This window comes from Sphaeramia orbicularis, chromosome 4 (assembly GCF_902148855.1).
Source record: "Sphaeramia orbicularis chromosome 4, fSphaOr1.1, whole genome shotgun sequence".
NCBI lineage: Eukaryota > Metazoa > Chordata > Actinopteri > Kurtiformes > Apogonidae > Sphaeramia > Sphaeramia orbicularis.
This window is the reverse complement of record NC_043960.1, coordinates 51,599,015-51,620,785: the sequence shown is the minus strand read 5'-3', so window position 1 is coordinate 51,620,785 and position 21,771 is coordinate 51,599,015. Positions and strand designations below refer to the sequence as shown.

General features: G+C 38.1%; 1 protein-coding gene across 3 annotated transcripts in view; it reads right to left on the bottom strand.

Annotated features, from left to right (window-relative positions):
• The window catches only part of pex5la (peroxisomal biogenesis factor 5-like a), a 182,439-nt gene extending 162,264 nt beyond the window's left edge, over positions 1-20,175 (bottom strand). For all 3 annotated transcript variants that reach the window (XM_030132623.1, XM_030132624.1, XM_030132625.1), the window contains exon 1: positions 19,686-20,175. In XM_030132623.1, coding sequence (XP_029988483.1) covers positions 19,686-19,706 — 21 coding nt within the window. In that variant the 5' untranslated portion in view covers positions 19,707-20,175. The remainder of the gene's footprint in view (positions 1-19,685) is intronic.
• Positions 20,176-21,771: the final 1,596 nt, after the last annotated feature.

Genomic DNA, 21,771 nt, shown 5'->3' with positions numbered 1-21,771 from the left:
AAGTGAGAATTTGATTTTCCTTGGTCAGGATATGTACAGTCAGTCCAGCTTCTATTTACAGGGCTGACAATACTGAACAAACAAGAACTCAAACCATGAATTATGAAAGAGCTGCAGCATCTGAGACCGACCACAATGAACATTTGAAAGATAAACAGAACCACAGTGCTTCAGTTTCAGCTTCAGAGTTTGTCATGTTTACGTATTGGGGTTGTCTCTCTAAACTCACCATATTTTTTTATGTAAGTTTTTTGTTTTTTTGTTTTTTTAAATCAATTACTAGAAATTTCAGATGACCCCATTTAAATTCCATGCAATCCCATGTGGGGTCCCGACCCCAAGGTTGAAAAACACTGGGGTAAAGTTTAATTTATTATCACCAGCAGGGAAATTCAGTCTTTGCATTTTTCCAGTCCTAAAAAACACTCACTACTGAGCATTGGCATCATGATGACAAAAGTCAGGAGAACATTTCTGAGTCCAGTTTGAGATTTGCTCGAATATGACGGCATCCTCATTGTAGTTAAAGATCCTAAAATGGTAAAACTCTGGTGAAAATTCTACAAATCCAGAAGTCAATTTCTTAATGTTTCCATAAAAAACTTTACTAGTTTACCTTGATGAAATAAGAGGGTTCTGATGTTTCTAAGTGGATTTTAGTAGTGACTGGTTTTGTAGTCATATAAAGGTGGTTGTACATATAAGTGAGAAAGTGGAAACTGTTATTTCTAATGGTAGGATGTTTTGATAAAGTTTTATTGCCTAATAAACCTTTCTGACCTTGCTCAATGATATACCTGATGAACACCCACTAAAAAAAAGAAGACTGAAACACGAGAATGAATTACAATTAAACTAAAACTAATAATTTCAAAGTGGCAAATTCAATAAATTGTCTTAAATGGTAAATTCTCTTTAGAAATGAATTAAAACTAAAGTAATTAAAAACAAAACTTTAAATTGCTCCAAATTAAAAGTAATTATACTATTGACTATTCTTACTTTGGTTCTTGATAATGTCACATAATGCTAATTTATTTTCATATTTGAACAGTTCTTCCATACTCTCCAGTCTCTCACTGCACATTAAATGCAACGTATGAAGTTTCATTCACACTCTTGAAGCTTCAGGAACTGAAAACAGAGGAAAAAAAGCTAGATTTGGAAAATACACTCCTTCGTCTCCTTATGCAGATCTATCCCTCCACGTCAAAAGTAGTCTGAAGATGCAGGAACCCAACACTGTTTCAAACTGTGGTGGAAAACAGAAGATGCTTGTCCATGTTGAATGTGGGCCATGCAGTGGAGCCACGTCTCACGGAATATCAGCAGCGATCTGCAATTAACCCTGTCAGTCACATACATAAGTGGCCAAACCCTCACATCAGCCTGAAAACACAGGCACAACATTTCCTGTCAGATCACATTAATCAGAATATCTCTCGAGGTCAGTTTGCTCAAAAAAGCAAAAAAAAAAAAAAGCTTAATAGTTTTTTGGCATCAAATTCCATGAATCCCTTTCAGCATATCGTTAACTACATAGCATAATCGCCTAAGTCATATTTTGGCAAAACTGTAATATCTGTGTAAAAGGAAGCAGAGTAGTATTAGGAGAGTAAAGTTACACAGATATTACAGTTTGGCCAAATATGACTTAGGCAATTATGCTTTATGGCTAACAATATGCTGAAAGGGATTTATGGAATTTGATAACACAAAACTATCAAGCACTGCTTTGTCCCCGAGCCATCAAAGTGTATAACTGTTCACTTGGGGGTGGGGGGTGGGGGTTGGGGGTAGAGGTGACGAGGACAACATGAGGAGGTGACAGAACATTAGACATCTGCTAATGGGACTGTGCAATTCTGTGGTGCAATGTTGTTTAGGTTGTGCATTGTTTATTCCAGTGTGCAATGTTTGTTTTCTTGTTGTTGGTAATTTAATTCTTTACCACTGTTTATCATTATATTATTATTATTATTATTATTATTATTATTATTATTGTTGTTATAAGTACTATTACTGTAAACTATACACACACACGTGTGTGTGTGTGTGTGTGTGTGTGTGTGTGTGTAGTTTAGTAGTGCTGTCAAGCGATTAAAATTTTTCAATCAGATTAATCACAGAGTTGCTGTAGATTAATTTCAATTAATCACGATTAAATATCATTCATTTTTAATCTATATTATTTGAGTTTCATTTTGCAAGAGCAAACAGACTCAAGAAAGAAGGGAATATATATGCACTTAACGTGTTTGTTGCAAGCTGGGTAACGTGTTAGCCAAAGTGCTAGCAGAATCCCCGACTAATATATGCTCCATGTTAATGTGGTATTTGAAGCTGGAAGTGCTTCAGAGAAAAGAAACCTCCTTCCTGCAGAGTGTGTCTAATACTTTATGTCGGTTGACTGTTCCATCTTGGTTTTCTTTGTCCTCATATTTCTGTCCAGAAGGCTAATGTGCTTAGTGTCTTCCATCTTTATTGGTTGGTTCTACTGCCTGTCACTATCGCATCAACTGCCCATTTATTCAATGCTAACTTTACTTGGACAACCTGCCCCAAATGCGTTGGCAGAGACGTTCAAAATCATTCTGCGCTGTAGATGGGTTAATGAAGTTAAAAGTGATAATCAGATTAATCATGATGATGGATTAATCTGCATTAATGCATTAATTTTGACAGCCCAAATATATATACATATGTGGTGTGTATATATACTGTATATAATTATTTTTTTTTATTAGATTAGATTAGATTAATCTATTAATTTAATTCTCTTACCATTTTTTATCATTACGTGTGTGTGTGTACATTAACCTAATCTAATCTAATCTACAATGTGCAAAATTTGGTTGGTTTTCCGTTGTTTTTACTTTGGGATTTTTTTTTTCTTTGAGCAAACTGACCTCGAGAGATAACCCGAGCAGAATTTTGTGCTTGTATCATCATGTGAACAGCAGCAGTTTGGCCACGAGTAGTGTTGTTCATCTGTTGCCTGTATGAAGAGAAGCCAGGGGGGGGCTGTGACCCCCCCTCCTGGCACTACTACTGAGCCCCTGTCATGTGCATGCCATGTGTCATGAATCACGGATCCATGCCTTCTTCCATTACCTCCACTTGCGTGCTGGCGGCAGACAGATGCACACAACAAGCAAATGCATATGTTAAGTTTGTATCTACGCAAATTCAGAGCTGAGCAGTGAAGCGCATGCGGTCATCCTCAGATTACAGCCCATGGGAACGCTTCAGGTGAGGAGTCAGCTCTGCTCTGCTAACAAACCCTTCGTGCCTTCAGACCTCTCAGCTGGTGTACCCTTGAACTCTGAATACATCCCATCTGTACCGCCAGATCCTCCCAGTGCCCAGCTTTACAGCCCAGCCTTTCACTTCTGCTGGGGGATTCATTAACTGAATGTCTCACAGGTATTTATACAAATACTAGGCAATATCCTCTCACATGAGACTCAAAAGTCAGGAAGCATAAACACTGAAATAAACTTGGCAAACAACCAAAGGTAAAGGCGACATTCTAATCTATATTTACTCGATTTCATGTCTAAAAACAAATACCACAAATGAAGATTTAAGACCGTGTTTCAACCTTGGGGTCGCACCCCATGTGGGATCACCTGGAATTCAAATGGTTGGTTTCAGATGCTGCAGCTCTTTCATAATTCATAGTCTGAGTTATTGTTTGTTCAGTATTAATTTTCAGCCTTGTAAATCCAAGATGGACTGACTGTACATATCCTGACCAAGGAAAATAAAATTCTCACTTTATGCAGTAATCTCGCCTAGCTTTTCTGCCTCCGTCCATAATAATATATATATAGATTAAATGTCATCTAAAATTAACGTTTATTTGAAACATAGTATAGCAAATTATTACATGATCAAAACCAAGTTAATTTTAGCCAAAACTATTTGTCCATTTTGAATGTCTGAGGTCGCCAGAAATTTGTGATGTTAAAATGGTGTCATGAGCCAAAAAAGGTTGGGAACCACTGATGTAAGATCTCAGACCAGGTTTGCAATGCAAAATTCTGTCTTTATAAAAACAAATGTATCATGGCCACACTTTTAGCTCATTCATCATTTTCCTACTTGTAATTCATCCTCTGTTCAGTGTCAGCATCGATCAGCGTCACAGATTCCCATCCATTTCCACAGCCATACACTAGAAAGCTTTGGAGCGACATCATTGGCTCATGCAGCAAAAGAAAAAAAACTAATAATGAAACCTCCAGAAATTAATTTAATGGAAATTAGAGCAGTGGCAGATTCTGTTTCAGTGTTTAGAATTCTACACAACAGCTTGCCTGTAAACTGCTGGGCAGGGCCTGGTAGTGTCTTTATGGCTGACGGACACCGCTGGAATCTTCATTAACGGTGATCGTGAGAGGGGACTAATTGGTATTTGTGGGTTCATGCTAATGGCTGTAATAAAATGGGGACCCTGTTTGTTTGGTGTTTTTTTTATCTCACCGTATGATAGGCCATGAGCTATTGTGAAGACGTGTCCGACATCGGCATCTTCATCGTTTTAGCAATTTCAACATATTCTCTGATGAAACTACTGGTCAGATTAATTTCAAATTTTAAATGTAGTTTCCTTGGGACAATGTCTACAAACAGAGTTCACAGTTTGGAGAAATTTTGATTTTTGAAACGTTAAAAATGTGCCTACTTATAATCTTCCATATTTTGATGGTTTATAACATGTAAATGGTTATAGATATAATATAGTTATTATTGAGCATTGATCAGAAGTCTTGTGTGGACTTTTATTTGGTACCATGACCTTTGCCCTCGAGTGACTTTGAAGGGTCTCAAGGTCACCAATATTCAGATTTCACCAGTCTTCTTCTCTGAAAGTACTAGTTGGATTCATTTCAAATGTTATATGTCGCTTCCTTGGAATAATATCTACAAAGTTTATTCACAGTTTGAGAAATCTTTATTCTGACAAATTTTGAAATATTAAATTTGGTCCCTGGATCAATTCCAACCATGGACCTTTCTGTGTGGAGTTTTCATTTTAAATATATGTCCGGGGTGTACCCCGCCTTTTTCCATAGGTAGCTAGGATAGTCTCCAGCACCCCCCACAGCCCTAGTGAGTAAACATGGGTTCAGAAGATAAATTAATGATTAAATTAATTAAAAATATGACTTTTCTAAAAATGTTCCATATTTCGATGGTTTATAACATGTAAATGGTTAGAGATGTCAATAAGTTACAATTGATCACTGATAGACGTCATATATGGACTTTGATTTAATTCATTGAGTTCTCCTTCAATGAAAGTACCACCCACTTCCATTGGGAGATTGATCTCCTGCATCAAGACCAGAGGACTCTAGGGACATTGTTCCGTTTTTTATTGTCTTGTTTGGCAGATCATTGTCTTGGAATTACCTGACGGTTTCACTATGGTTCAGACAGAAAGAATTATTGTGAAGGGATGCAGGTGAGGATAGAGTCGTCGAGTTCAAGTCTGGAGGCAGGATGTCGAGTCGGAAAATCAAAAGATGAGTATCTCTTTGCTCGAGGCATGGAAACAGATTCTCTCAGCAAAAATGGCATCGAGAGAGCGGTGCTTCATCCGTCACCTGGATCCATCTGGATTACAGATACAGGTGACTTTCAAAGGCTGAATGTGTCTATCCTGGGTGAACTTTACTGAAGTGTACAGTGTTTACTGTGGCTACTGTATTGGATGACAGGTATATGTATGTTTATTTACAATATAATATGTGAAAGTGTTCTTTTTGGACCAAAAGACGTTTTACAGGATGAATAATTAACATATAAGACTGAAGATAGTTTTAACAAATGTTCAGATCAATTAAACATATTTAAACTAGAAAAGCACTCGGAGAGCACAGACCTCCACCAAGGCACCCCCACCACTGCTGTGGAGAGGGTGAGCAGCACCAAGTGCCTGAACAGACAACACCACATCACTGGCCAAGAAGGCTAAAACACCTCTACTTCCTCCGCAAAGGAGGAGCACAAGCCCCACCCCGCTCATGTGCTCCTCCCACCGGGGCACCACTAAGAGCATGCTCACTGGCTGCATCACTGTATAGCAGGCTAACAACTTAACATAAAACTACCATACAAATGAAAAAAATAAAGACTAATATTTGTAATGTTTGTGTGAAAGCTTCAAAATTTAAAGGAGTAAGTGATGGTTCCAATGTGGAAAAGTGAACGTATAGCCATTTTCTGCCTTTTGTCCTCGTCTCTTCTGAGCTACGCTCCATGTTTTTTGAGTTGATCTTGGCATCATGTGCGTCACAATAATTGTCCATGTGAAACAACAGTGGAACCAATGTTTAACAGCAGCGAAATTAAGGAAACAAAGCTTTGTTTCAGGAAAACTGTAATAGAATAATCTTTGTAATCAATTCAAGTTGATTAATTGATTAATCTCCTCTGCTCTAATTCATTTTAGACACTTTAGAAATTTACAATCTTTACTAAAACCATAATTAGTAATACGTTTTCCCTCCAGAAGACATATAATTATGTAACTAACAGTTTGAGAACAACACATTTTGCTATGCTGGTTGTTTTGCAGTAGTCTATTCTTAGGGCCTCCAAAGACCCCAGTCAGCTGTCCCTGTACGTTAAATATATTGACAGGATGCAGGTTAGCAGTATACACTCACACTAGCCCAATATTAGATCCACCAGATGACAACTAAGCCTCTTTAAGTATGTAGCGTAGGTGAGGACTGTGTTCATGTGTCACACAGTCAAGTGCATATTTGTTTATCAGCAGCTTGTCCATGATAAGTCCCTCCTCCCTGGAGAACTGAACACATGCTCTCCCACTCCAGCCCTGAGACGCCTGGTTTCTGGAGCAAATTAATTCCCAGTTGGAGAATGACTGTATGAATGGGCGGGCGAGCGAGATGGATGGGCTCCCCATTCTTTAGCGCAGCCCTCTGCTTCCAGTAACAAAGATGCTGGGGCTTGTCCTATTTTGTGGGAAGGAAAAATGTGTCTTTGTACAGTAGCTCAGGGGACCCTCCATGTGGGGCTGAGAGGGCTGCCGTGTTAACAGACTTGGAGCCCAAAGAAACCCAAAGGAAATCTACCAACAGAGAGAGTCATGCTGAGCCGTGAAGCTGTGAATTTGGGTGCTTCACATTGATTATGGCCCTTCTCAGATACAGGCATCTTGTTTGAGATGCCTGTGATACTGTGTTGACATTTGGTGTGTGAGTCGCTGGTTTGGGCCGAGGCGCCCCCATGACGTTCAATCTGAGACGTCTAATGGAGTGTTCTACTACTTCTCTGTTACACTGGAGACCAAACATAACCACTCTCATCAGGTCTGTCTGAAACCAAAGCTCTTTGTCTATTTAAACTGCTTTTTCTCTTCAAAGACCAAAAACACAATGTTCTCCAGAGCACAGATGTATCACAGATGGTCAGCATATGAACACTGACAGGACACAAATGGAAAGGGTCTCTGAGTAGAATATCTGGGCTCTGGATCACAAACCACTATTAAAATGTTCATTTACTGTATATTCACTTGTTAACAAACTAAGAAAAAAAAAAAACAACAAAAACAATAAACCAAATAATGTTTACTGGACTTGGCGTCCCTGATTATTGAAGCATTAGGTGTGTTTTTAACCCATAGAGACCTACTATTTTTGTGGCAACTTGTGACAAATGATTTTTTTCTCTATATTAGCCTAACATTTCTTGAGTAATTTATCACAATTTATTAGATAAAATAGGACTGAATACAATACAATTGAATAGAATAGGTTTTTATTGTCATTAGTTGTTTTTCCATTGGATATGCACAAAATGTCACAAAGGTGGAAAACAAAGGACTCACATGCACGATGCTGAAGGGAAAAACAAAGAGTTTATTAACATAAAGAAAACATAGTATTAACAAAAACCTGAGTCTGAGTCCTGAGAAGTCTTAATGTCCAGGTTATGGCATGGGTGGAAGTGAAGTATAATGGCCAGCGACGTGCGACTGCAGCCCCAAGCCTTAAATAGCTAACAGCTAATAAGCTGCAGCCACACAACGCCCCGCAGTGAAAATCAGTAAATAATGAGGAGAGGGAGGAGCAGGAAGTTAACACCGCCCGGATCACAACACAAAACTTTACTGATATTTGCTAAATGTCGAAAAAACAGAAGTGCGTAATGTCGGTTTTTCCATTAAATCACAAATGCAATGATTTGTTTATTTATTGCGAGATGACCCGAAGAAGTCATGCCATAAACATGGCAACGTATGTAAATATTGTGCTGATTTACAGGTTTATTCATTATTATATATATTACCCCTCTATCCAGTACTAAATTATTCAGATTCCTGGTGTGTCCACACATACCGCGCCATGTTTCTTTTAAAACTTTTCTTCTTCACTTGTTGTTACGTCCGTCAACATCTGTTTTTTTTTTTTTTAATTGATGTGACTCTAGCTGTGGAAAAAGGTCTTTCCATTGCAGTTTTGCATGATATACCAATTGTGCTACAGCTGAACAACCACCTCTTGCCAGCGCAAAAACTTTTAATCGAAAAACGAAAGTTTTGGCGAATTGTTGTTTTTCCATTAGGTAAATTTTTATGCTCAAGTTATATTTGCGCAATTTGAGGGTCATTGGAAAAGCGACTACTGTCACACGAACAACGAAAATCAGTTTAGCAGCTCTGTTTCTGTTTAGCAGCAGATTAAAGTGCAACAAAAAGACTGTATAAAACACTATTATACAAAAATTCTACTGAAAATATATAAAAGTATTGATAACATACATAACTACAAAGAAATACTAGAATATAAATATGTATAGTGTGTGAATATATATATATATATATATATATTAGAACATAGAAAATAGTGAGTTTTTCAGCAAAATGTATATTTAACTGAATGCAAAACAAGTATCTACAACCACAGTCATTTGTCCACTGTCCACTTGACTTGACGGTCTTTCTACATTCAGCACGAATCCTCTGAAGGTCCCAAAACATTTTTGACAATGTGTTTTGTGAGTTGATTACAATGCATGTCTCCTAACAAAGTCAGTCTCATTTTAATTCCACATGGCGCAGGATTTTTGTATACAATCAGGGTTTTAAGCATGGATTAGATTTTCAAACAGGGAGGATGAAGCTCTCACACACATGTACCTGCACACAAAAAACCCAGACCATAATGAACAGAGACCAAGGAAGTCATGACTTTATTCAAATATCCATGAAAAGGCTCTTCTCTCCTGTTTTCCTTCCACTCCTTCACCCTGATCTTACATATCCTCTCACATCATCCACACCCACATCTGTCCCTACTGTTCACATTTTTCTTTTTCATTTCTTTGTAAGGTGGGTGTTTGAGCATACAGAGCAGAACACATGACAGTAAATGTCAAATGACTGAATCTTCATGTATTGTGGGAAAAGACCGACCGCCAATTTCTCCACATCAGCTGCTTATAGCACAACTGCTGCTGCTGATGTATGCTGGAATCCCTCTTAGAGTCCTTGTAGTCCGCTTTATGGGCTCTGCAAGCTGCTCAGAGCCTCTATAGAGTCTTAACTACTAACCATGGACAAGGAGCAGTTCCCATTATGTGCTCTCAGCCGCTGAGGACTGGATGAAGACATTGACGACCACGACCCAGGTATGAGTGCAGCCTCCATGTTGGGTATGGACTCTCTATGGTTGTTAATTCTGACATCATGGTGCTTTAAATCTCATGTCCAGGTCCAAACAGTCTACAATAGTGGAGATTAGTTTATTTACTATAGCTTTGTTCACCAGTCAGGTTATTTACATTAATTTAACTTGAATACAGTGAATAATGCAGCTTTCAATGTGATACCAAAATTGTGTAAATATACACACCACGTTGAATTGGCGTGTAATCTGTATGCATTATAAGTAGGCCTGGGCAAGTTAACGTGTTATTACCGCGTTAACGCCTTCATTAAATAACGGCGACAATTTTTTTAATCTCCCGTTAATGCCGTTCTGCCTTTCAAGCAAGTCTTAGTTCATTTATACTATGGACTCTTATTTTGAAACTCATGCTTTTATTTTGGTGCTCCACACGCACCGTAGAACCAAGCGCCAGTGCTCTCAGCTCGTAGCTGAGAGGAGAAAAGTGAGCGAACTTTTTGAGTAATGCTGAATCAAACTTTGTGTAACTCCTGCAGAAGCAACGCCTGTATGTATCAATAATTCTGTTGTTTGCTAAATAATTTCACATGCAAACATACCGTTAGAAACATGTTTATGGCGTTATTTTGGATGTGTTTATACAATGTGTTATTAACATGTTTAAGCTAATTTGTTTATGCTAGCAGTCGGAGATGAGTTGCTAATTCTTTATGCAGGCTCATGTTAAGTTTATGTAAATTCATTGGTTGTGTTTAGGAATAATATGCGAGCCTCTGAACTATTCATTCATTCATTCATTTTCTGAACCCGCTTTATCCTCACTAGGGTCACGGGGGTCGCTTGGAGCCTATCCCAGCCACATGGGGCCTCTGAACTAACCTTTACTTATTTACGATGTGATTAGCTCGATGCTAACTTGAATGGGAAAATCCATAGACACGCTAACGATTAGCATTTACAAATTAATTTAAGATTTACAACGTCTTTTTTTCCAGCAACAAAGGTTCACATCAGAGATATTTTATACTATTCATTCTTACAACAACTGAACATAAAATACTCTCAGACAAATGTTTTTGGGGCCATACAAACAGAGTGAAAGAAACGTGTCTTCTTATGTCCAAACTGACTACGGTAACACCGAAAGGACAAACATGCGTTAGTGCCACTTATTCTGACCACTAGAGGGCCCCCTTTGCATGCTTTTAACAACTGAACATCACATATTATTGGGCTTATTAGTATTAGTACTTATTAGTGGGCTTAAGACTCCTGTCAATCACTCACAAGCGGAAAAAAACTGGTGTGGACAGAAACCTGGAGGAAAGTATCCGTGTTTTCCATGGACATTTTCATTTAAATGTCTTCAGATGGTGGGGTTGAGAAGGACACAGGTGTTTGGAAGCACTGCAATGTGGAATTATTTTTTATCACCGGAGTACTTCAAGTCTGAAATATCACCACTTAAAGGCAATACATGCTGTTGATGCTGCTCCCCCCCCCCCCCAATATAATTATGCGATTAATCGCAGAAATCCACGCGATTAATTCCGATTAAAAATTTTAATTGCTGCCCAGCACTAATTATAAGCTTTCCATGTGTATGTTCACGCTGTGTCTAATACCACGCACTGAGCGTTAGGGTTAGGGTTTACGCTTATTCGAACCGGAGATCTTGGCGTAAATTGACACACGACCAAAAGTGTTGAATAACACGCGGACAAAAATGCATATGCATAGCACGCCAAATGCCATAAGAACTGGCATGACATACAATGCGATTTCATGAGATCAGTCTCCAGCTTTCCACAGTCAGTGTTAAACCTGCAGTAGATGAAGACTGTGTCTTAAATACTGTTTAAGTTCCTGGTCCGTTCACCGCAGTGAATCACTTCCCTTCATGCTCAGCTGTGTCCCTCTGACATAACTGTTATTTTCTTTAGTGGAAAGCTTCAACAAAGGCCTGACAAACAGAACAATAAGGTTGAAGACTTAAGGAAAAGTTTATTCTATATCACAGGAATCCATAAAATCCAGTTTAGTGTGCAGAGGGAACTAATGTTACAATGTAGTGTGGAACATTTTTTTCTTTTTTATTTAAGAATTGCAAGTTTATTTATCAAACGTTTTCATCCACTTCCTTTGGTCTGTATCATCACATGTAAAATGGTAGAAGAAAGAGAAAGTAAAACAAAATGTGAGTCTTTGAACATCTTTTTCAATTTAGAAAAACAATCCTGCATTAATGAAATTCATTTTTAGTTAATTAAAATTACATAGAAATGACTTAATAATTTCCAGGCTTTTGCATGTCAGTCTATGGTAATTCCAAATATATTTTCTGAATGTTCAATCCTCTGTCATTACCACTCATTCACAAGTTCTTAAATGTATAAACATTTATATCCATCACTTCAATATATTCAATACATTTATTAATGAACTTTGCCAAGAATTGAAAGTCAATCATAGGGGTAATTTTTCACCATTAAGGACTAAAAGCAGTTTGCAAAACCCAACAATATGTTGCTTTTAGTTTTGCCCTTACTTTTTTTTGTCAGTACTTCTTGTTACCATTAAACAAATGATCTTGATAAGAACTGAAATGTAATTTTTGTTCAGTGGCTCCATCAGTCTGAAGCAGCAGACATTTTGGACTGGAGGCTGCAGTCAAAAAAGCCCTGGAGTTTCACCTCTTTGCTTCTATACTTGGTTCAGTCTTCACTTCTTCTGACTGCGTGACAGGACTCCTGTGCCTAGTTACTGTTGCTATCATAGGATTGGACAGTAGCTGTTTTATAGAGGGGCTTTCCAGGGTCAATTGCCTGTATGTTATGATGTTCCTATTGTGCAAAATCAACTGACTTTTCTACTGTTCATCACATTCAACAAATATCTCCTTTCAGTGCAGGCTTTATTCGTGGTTGAATGAGATACCTTTTTCCTCACTTTATGCATTTTCCATGTTAATTTCACTGTTTCATGAAAGCATCAAACTACAGTAATGTAAAGGCACATTTCTCTCCTTCCTTTCCTGTCATCTCCAACAAGGACAGCAGTAATGTCTGCGGAGCTTTGGTTCCAGCCGGATACCACCTGATTTCACTCATTATCCTGGGTCCTGAAATAGGCAGGCTTATTAAATCACTTTTAATCAAGACCACGGCTCATTAAATTAGGGAGACTTTAAAACTCTCTATGCTAAAACAAAGCTTCCACTGCCTGTTTCGTCATGTTTGAAGCTGACCACTGCAGCCATGGGAGTCTTGATGAAAGCCTCTTAGTGCAATACTGACTAAATGAGGGGCTTTAGTGGTCTTAAACAGAGGTCAGCATTCAGGAGTGATGTGATGACTGACACTACAGCTGATCAGTGCTTGTAGTTTGTGTGGCTCAGTCTCACATAAGCTCCTGTTGTGTGTTGACACTTTGTCACCCACTGTCTTGACCCATTGATTGTATCGATGTTGCGCTGCTTTGTTTTTTACCTCAACTGATGGTTGATATTATATATTCAAGATGTTTCCTCCATTAAACATGAATTGATTCTGCTTTGATTGCCATATTTTAACGCTGTAAAACCTGACCCATTAAAACTAGCCACAAAATTCAGATGTATATTTGTTTCATATATGTTTGATATATTGGACATCTTTATAAAGCACCTTATACACCTGCAGTATGAAACTGGATACATATTTTTAACACAGTTTAACTGTACTATAAAGAATTCATTATGAAGTAACTGCATTGTTTCAGTACATGGAGGATAACAATATAAATGTTCTTCTTAACGTAATGTGGTGTCAGAAACCAGTATTTTAATCCAAAATATTTGGTTTGTATTCAAAAGTATTCAGCCTGTATTAATTTATGTGCCAGAAGTTATTCTTAGTATGATGTGAAAATTGAACAAGAGTAGCTGATTTTTTTTCCTGGGAGAACCATTAAAGAAACCATGTACGCCAATGGAAAGTTTTCAGATCATGGTGAACAAAGTAATGTGAGTGGAAATTTTGGACTTTCTGGGAAACAATTTACATATTCTTGGAAAAAGTTACATATTCATATATGATAAGTTAATACTGGGAATTGGTGCATATGTCTATATGCTGACCAGTCTAGACACCAGACACCAGTAAGAATTTACCCATTCATAGACAAAGCCAAAAAGGTGGGCTCTGATGTCACTAGAATAACGTTTTAAATATCGTAAAAGGGAACGGTCTATAGCTTAAACCCAACCAATTTTTTGGGGCAAATAAAATGGTCTCCCAGAGCGAAAAAGTCAGTTTTTGTTTCTGCCGATATCAACTCAGTGTTTATTTTGTGTATGAATGAACACTTTATGTGGCTTGAATTCTGCTAAATCTCCGACTTTGACTTGACTGTGTGCATTTACTTGACGAAGCTCCACTACATAGATTAGGGAGTACAGAGACTAAATTCAACATTACAGAGTACAGTGTGGAAGAAGTCGAAGGGACCAAAGATGTCTCCTACCTGCAGCCGTAAATTTTACACAGCAGTAACTTTTTGAAAGACTTTCCTGCAAGAAAGTGTGGGATGATTTAACGAGAGCGGCCATAATGAAAAAAGAAAAAAACAAAAAAAAAAATGGCTGTAGTGAGCTGATATTCCTGATATTCAGAACCTGGCGTAGCAAATATGATGTAAATAGTTTTATAATGTTTAATGATGAGGACTTGTTTCTGATATTTTGAACTTCATTACACACATCTAATTATGCTTATCTCCTGTATCAAATTTTTGACACGTCTTGGCTTTGCAGGTGTAAACCAAAACGGATGCAGACATACCATACACACCACTCAACACCAGAAATAACCACAACATAAGAAAGTGACTCGCAACAACTCAGCTGTTTTCACAATGCATCAATGGCCTACTTACTAGAGGATAACTGATAAATAAGTCATCTTTCATCCATCAAAGCAAACTGCACAAACAACCAGACTCTTAATGAAGAGATGGGGTGAAAGACTCAAATCTTCTGAGACTCAGTCTAGTTCTGATTGACGATATATTCATCCAAGATTCTCCCCGAGGGATTTAGAGTATGGTAATAAAATTATGCAATCATGTTATGCTTAACAGAGCAAATATCCAAAGGCCTGGGAGCGTTGCTTCCATTAAGTCTTTTATACACACAGTGCAAACACGGCTGTAATTAGATTTACTGTAAACATGAATACTGACGCAGGGAAACCACTATATAAGAGTGGCGCAAAGAAGGATGGATGGTAGCACAAGCAAGGTCTTTTTAGACTGTACATACTTTATCAAAAGCAGAAACATACAGTACAGTGACTGACACAATATCTCTTCTAGGTGTTTTTTTTTTTTTTTTTTTTTTGTAATAAATATGAGGACAAGCACCTCTGCTGAATCAGCTCTCCTCACAGCAGCATCTTCAGCTGCACCTTCAGCACACTTCAGAGAAAGAGCAATGAGGCTGACTATCCACATCTGGATGTTTTTTTTTTTTCTGCTGGATCCAACACTTGATTGGTAACAATATCTAAATAACCTTTCCTTTTACAGTCCCCTAGTTATGTTATCAAATATTTACTTGGTAAACACCTGATCAACTGTAGTATATCTCTGGGTAATTACTAGAGAAGGAACCCAAAAGAATGCTCTACAACAGGGGTGTCCAATCCTGGTCCTCAAGATCTACTATCCTGCATGTTTTAGATATTTCCCTCTTCCAGCACACCTGACAGTCGTTATCAGGCTTCTGCAGAGCTTGATGACAGGCTTATCATTTGAATCAGGTGTGTTGGAAGAGGGATACATCTAAAACATGCAGAATAGTAGATCTGAGGACCAAGATTGGACACCGCTGCTCTACGAACTATATCAGCAGAGTTTGCATTCAGTTATTGAATGGCTCATAATCATATGTGCATGACCAGTAATAGATATTTAAGACTGGGAGCAAATTAATCCTCTGGTATCTTCCATGCTCCTTCAAATGTCTGAAATTAGTCACTGAGCCTGTTCCATGACCATAAAAGTCCGATATCTGGGAGTAATCAGATAATTGTAATAATCGGATCTAACGCATTTACATGCACTTAAGAAATGCGATAATCGAAAAACCCTGGTTTAGACGCTCCAGTCCATCATCACATTTCTTTCAGAGTACATAAGTACACAGTGATGGTAGAATCAAACTTCCTGTTGTCTTCTGCTCATGTTTTGACTATGTAACTTCCGTCCTCTACTATTTTTAATTGTGTTTACATATACTTAGACATAAAAGAACAAAATAGATCAGATTAACCTGTATACATGTGTGAAGACATCAGAGTATTGGGGAGAAATCTAGATGTGTCAATCCGATTTGTCATAATCAGATAACTGATCACTTGAATAATCTGATAACTGCAGAATATCAGATAATGATCGGAGTATTGGTGTGTATGTAAACAGGCTCACTGAAATTGACATCTTCATTAAAAAAAGATAACTGCCAACAGAATGCCCATACTTTAAGTCAGAGGTGTTAAACATTGGCCTGTGGGCCAAAACTTTCCCACCAAAATGTTAGTTCAGCTTCCATATTCAGGCCAATATGATCTGAAGTGGGTCAGATCAGTAAATAATAGAATAACCTATATGTAATATAATGACAACCCCATTTTTTTCTCTGTTTAGTTCAAAAAGGAAATTACATGAAAATATATACATTTACAAACCATCCTTTCACTAAAATATGAATAACTTGAGCAAGTATGAACAACATGAAATGTCTTAAGCAAACTAAGTGGAATTTTAACAATATTATGTTTGTTGTTTGTATGTTTTATTATGTTTTGCGTATTTGTAGATCCACTGTGAACTGTAACTTGTAATGCACATGTGGAAATGAAAAGCTGAGATGTTATATTATAAAATAAATAAGTAAATAATAATTGCTGTTATGCAACATTTTCATGATGTAATCTTACTTTTTTCACTCTAAAACATAGAGAAAAGTTTGGAGTTGGTATTATTATGGATTATATGTTTCAATTTTAGTGGTCCAGCCCACATGAAATCATATTGGGCTGAATGTGGAACCTGAACTAAAATGAGTTTGACCCCCCGATCTAAGTAAAACAGTGTAACATAAAACATCAAGCAAAAAGAGATGAAAGGCAAACAATTCCTATCATCACTTACCATCAGTCATTCCCTAGTAAATCCTGTTTAACTGTCCTTGTTTTCTCTGCTTATTAGAGGTGACACAAAATCACTAAACCGCTAAATCCACTAAACAGCAGAACTACAATAGGAGCAGAGGAAAATTCAACCTTCTCCATTCAATGCAATCACTGTCCTTGTTCATATTTTTAGACATTTTAAATCATATTCATCTGCAAAAAAAGTACAGGACACTATCTTGTGTCGTTGCATTGATGAGATCGGGAAGGTTTTCAGAAAGTTACAGACCGGAACGTTGCAAGTAGTTGAACGTTTCATCTCATGACACTGCAGATCTTCGGTTTAATAAAACAGGATGTAGCCATGAACCATGACTGTATAGGAGAAAGAATTTTACTGGAAGCTACTATCATAGTAAGATAGTAGATAATGAAACTTAAGGCATTTATTTTGTTGAGTTGCTGTGTAATAACGTGTTTTCTTGGTATTTCAGTTGTAGTTTTTCTATATTTAAGTCCTTGTTTAAATTATATATATATATATATATATATATATATATATATAAAAATAAATATATATATGTATATATATATATATATATATATATATATATATAATATATATATGTCATCATGTCAGTTCTTTCTTCTTGCTCACTCACTCGCTCACTCACTCACTTGATTGACATCAAATGACTTAGATGCTGCTGTTTCCATCAAGAGCAATAAAAAGCAGAAGTCCAACATTGTACTGTTTGTCTGCCAGAGAGCGCATGCTTATGCCAAAAGCTGCTATTCCCCATCCAGAGCCCAGCGTACACCAACCAAGACAAAATTTGGCATTGCTCTGAAACCCAACTCATGCCAAATTATTTGATCCAAACAATATTATGGGCAAATCCACAGCAATTATGCAAACGTGTTGTGTTAATAGAAATACCTTATGCTTCATGGATAAGACGGCCACAGTTACCTCAGTTACATGTGAATGTATTACCTCAGACAAATTACAGTCAACAAATTAAAATTACTTAAAAGAAAAAAAAAGGCACAGCTTATCTTGTTTCCACAGACAACTACATCCTGACTTCTAGCACCATGAGCTGACCAAGCCTGCTGACTGACCATTATGTCATAAACAAGGACTTACAAGTGATCTGCTTTGAGGAAACAGATCTGATCTGACATATCAGAGGTGTCTACAGGAAGAACAATGTTTAGAATTCCATGCCATAACATAGAGCCTCACAGTTTTCAGTGATTCATAAATCCCCCCATGCAGGGCCACGTCAGCACAGTCAAACAGATCCAGGTGAACATTTAAGAGGAAGTCATCAGTATTCATGGTGTCATTTACAGCATTTTGAACCAAAAAAACAGAACAATTCTAACTGAAAACCACTAAACAGATGTGAAAAACACATTTCATGACAATTGGCATGTGTTTGTCTTCAGAACAGCTGTACATTGTGTATTTCCTGTGACAGTTCTGCAACTCTACTAACTTCATATGCACACACAAAAGCTCTCCCACTTGCTTCAGAAGTGTTGATATCAAGATAAATGCATCAGTTACACCACCGAGCGTCACGGCAAAAAGATCCATTTCCCTCAGACGGAGCATCTGCTGAGCATTCACTGGACATTTGCTGCTAAATTAGGCCCATATAATACTTGACAAAGAGCAGCATCTTGTTTCAGCTCAGATCTCAACAAAGGCACAGTGTAATGACTCGCATGCATGTGATGGTAAACACAGAAAGAGTCTGAATAATTGGAACACTATGGGATGAAACATAAACAACTATGGCTGGATTTAAAAAGTAATTACATTTTCTTTCATCTCTGCGTATAAGATGTCTTTTACATCCTGACTAAATATCACAGGCTTTTCAGTGACCCATGACAAACACAACTGGCGTAATCCCGACAAGAACCGAAGAACGCCTATTCATGCATTTTCAATGAATACTGTTGCTTGAGTAATATATCATGAAATATTAAATTTTGGTCTTTAATGCTCCTAAGCTCTGAATCAGGAATGTTCTTGTATTATGTAATCAACAGTCTAGGATTTCCATCAACCATACATTCAATCAGGACATGTAAGAATTGTGTTGCATTATTACAACGTATAATTGCATTGAACTTAAAATATGCAGTGTTAAAAGCTTTGAGACGTAATTATATATTCCTGTCATCAGTGTGGCAAAAGGATGTAAAGATGACTTAATATTCTGAAGGTCCTTTTTCTCCTTTTTTTCCCCGTCTGTGCGTTAGTGCATCACATCAAACTACACGATGGTGTCTTAAGTATCTGCATGCACGTCCAAAAGCAAATGTTGCTCAAATGTGTGGAGTAGTCTGTTCATTGGCTCCTGGGATCATCTGCTGTTTACATCTGACATGCACATGCACCTGCCAAGGTGGGCCAGCTTTCCCTCTGTCTTTCTCTTCTGTGGAGGCTCCAGCTGACTGAGGAGGTGCGTAATACTTTGATCCTCCCTTTTCATTCATTTAAGCCAGACGTTTCCCCTTTTCTTTTTTTGCTTTTTTTTTGCTGATCAGGGCAAACGTCCCTCAGTTAAGTAAGAGGTCAAAAGGAATACGTCTTAAAGCGCTATCTCTGCTGTGGTGCTCTGGTGTGGAAAGTCGACTTGCCTCAGATTAAACCCTGATCACCTATCTCTAGTGTCTCTTGTGTGTAGAAAATACCCTTGACACGAACTAGGCTGCATTTTTTTGTAGCACTAAACCCGTGCTTTGTGCACATTTTGCACTTGACTTGTCAAACTAACGTACTTTGTTTTCGTGGAAGCATCCACAGAGCCAGCACCCTTACCTGTAAATGCCCCTGGTACATATTGAGCACACGGTCAGTCGCGGATCTGTCCGTCGGCGGGTCTGCAGACTTCTTCCAGACTTGTCAGGCACCGTGTCAAACTGGAAGTGCTGATGTTAAAAGCTACATGCGGAGTTTTTGTTGGAATTTGTTTGGTGGATGCGCAGACGGTTACGGAACTGTCCTCTCCTCCAGGTGCTGAAGCGGACACTGCGCGCCTCCAGGACGTCTGCGCGCGCGGGGACACGGAGGCGCGACGGACCGGACCGCACTTCTTCTTCTGTTCTTCTTTCTTCTTCCTCTTCTTCTTCTAACCAGTGTACGAACACCAGATGCAAACAAGTACTTGCCTACGTCATTAAAGGATCATCTTTGTGTCCACGGAGACGCTTCTCGTCATCCTGCCGTTGTTTTCCACATATCTGAGTCGCCTCGGTGTGTCCGTCTCCTTCTCTGTCTGTGCTGCTTTCTCGGCTGTGGCTGAAGTGTTCTGTCGCTCTTCTTATAGTGCGCTCCTTTTTCCTGTTTGCCAACTACTCCCTCTAACCCGGCCCTCTGGTGCCTCCTCCAGTGCTGACGTAGGTTCACAAGGAGCCACAAGATCATTCAGTCACATTTCAGAACAGGACTAAACAAACCTAGCAATGCATGCAAAATGTGCATCCCACTTATATCACATTTAATTAAGCAGCCAGATTTATACGACATATTCAATTTTCTCTCGTGACAAAAAAAGGCATTTTCTCACCAGCTTAAATTATATAAAACACTGAGATTATTATTTTACTCCAGATGCAAAGCACAGCATTTTAACAGCTTTCTTTGTTTGTTTGTTTATTTCTTTCTTTTGATGTACTACTATAAATAAATATAGACTTATTTACTGTCATGTGCATTTTCAACATAACACTGGTTACATATCTGTCAAGTTTAGAGTTGCAGCTATTGATTATTTTTTTAAATCTGTTAATCTATCAATTATTTTCTTTGATTGGATTCAATAAAAGATTATTTGAATAGGTGAAAAAAATAGTAAAAATGTAAAAAAAAACCACGTTAGAAAATGACAAACAACTTGTCTTTATTCCAGAACCAACTGAAACAATAACCACAAACGTATATAAGTAAAAGGATATCAAAAATATTTATTGATATAAACAACAACAAACAAGTCCAATGACATCTACAAACAATATGTGCACCACACTCTTCGACACATTTGAATCCAATTTACTAATTTACTAACAACTTAAAAGTACAGTGTGTAAAAATTTCATAGGGTTCTTTCCAATAATCAATCTAATTACTGATTATAATTGAATAAAATAGTGCTCAATCAGTCAAAAAAACCCAACAAATTTGTCCAATTATATTTAACCTAGAAAAACCTGTTTAAATATACATAGCATGGGTACTGCTTGCTGGGCACCGCCTATATCAGCGCCATTTTTTTTCCCTCCATGAGCCTACAGAGGACAAAAATCGAAGTTGTCACCTGCAGAACGGGGCAGGCTTCTCCGTATCTTAAATCTTTTCATGTTCAATTCATGAGTGCTTTTATTTTTCTACACTTACATCGTTGCTTGATGGAAACAACCTGGTCCCACAGCATTCCGTGTAATGACCACAGACCCTTACCTCAAAATCTGTGGTGGTCTCATGGAATCGCTGAAAATTCCGTGACAGGCCCACAGAAGTGATACCAGTGGAAGTTAGTGACAGGTATCAGCCATGGTCCATGCATGATACTGTGATACCACCACAGATTTTGAGGTAGGGGTCCGTGGTCATTACTCCTCCTCTGGGGCGCCGATAAGGGGGGGTAAACATGACAAATTCTTGGCACCCAGTATTTGTGGGGGGCCCATGCAGCAGTGGAGGGGGCCAAGTGGATGTGGAAGTTGTGAAAAGTTTGTGTAAGATCTGTTGTATAAGAGAGGTGTAGAGGTCAGGAGGCGAATGTTGAAAGCATGTTAAGGTTCATTTTCGTTTTCACAGTATCGTAAGTGAAGTTGTTTATGGACAGCACCCACCTCCCACCCCCCCTCCCCTACCGGTCCGACGGAATGAGAAGAGAGTCAGTTTC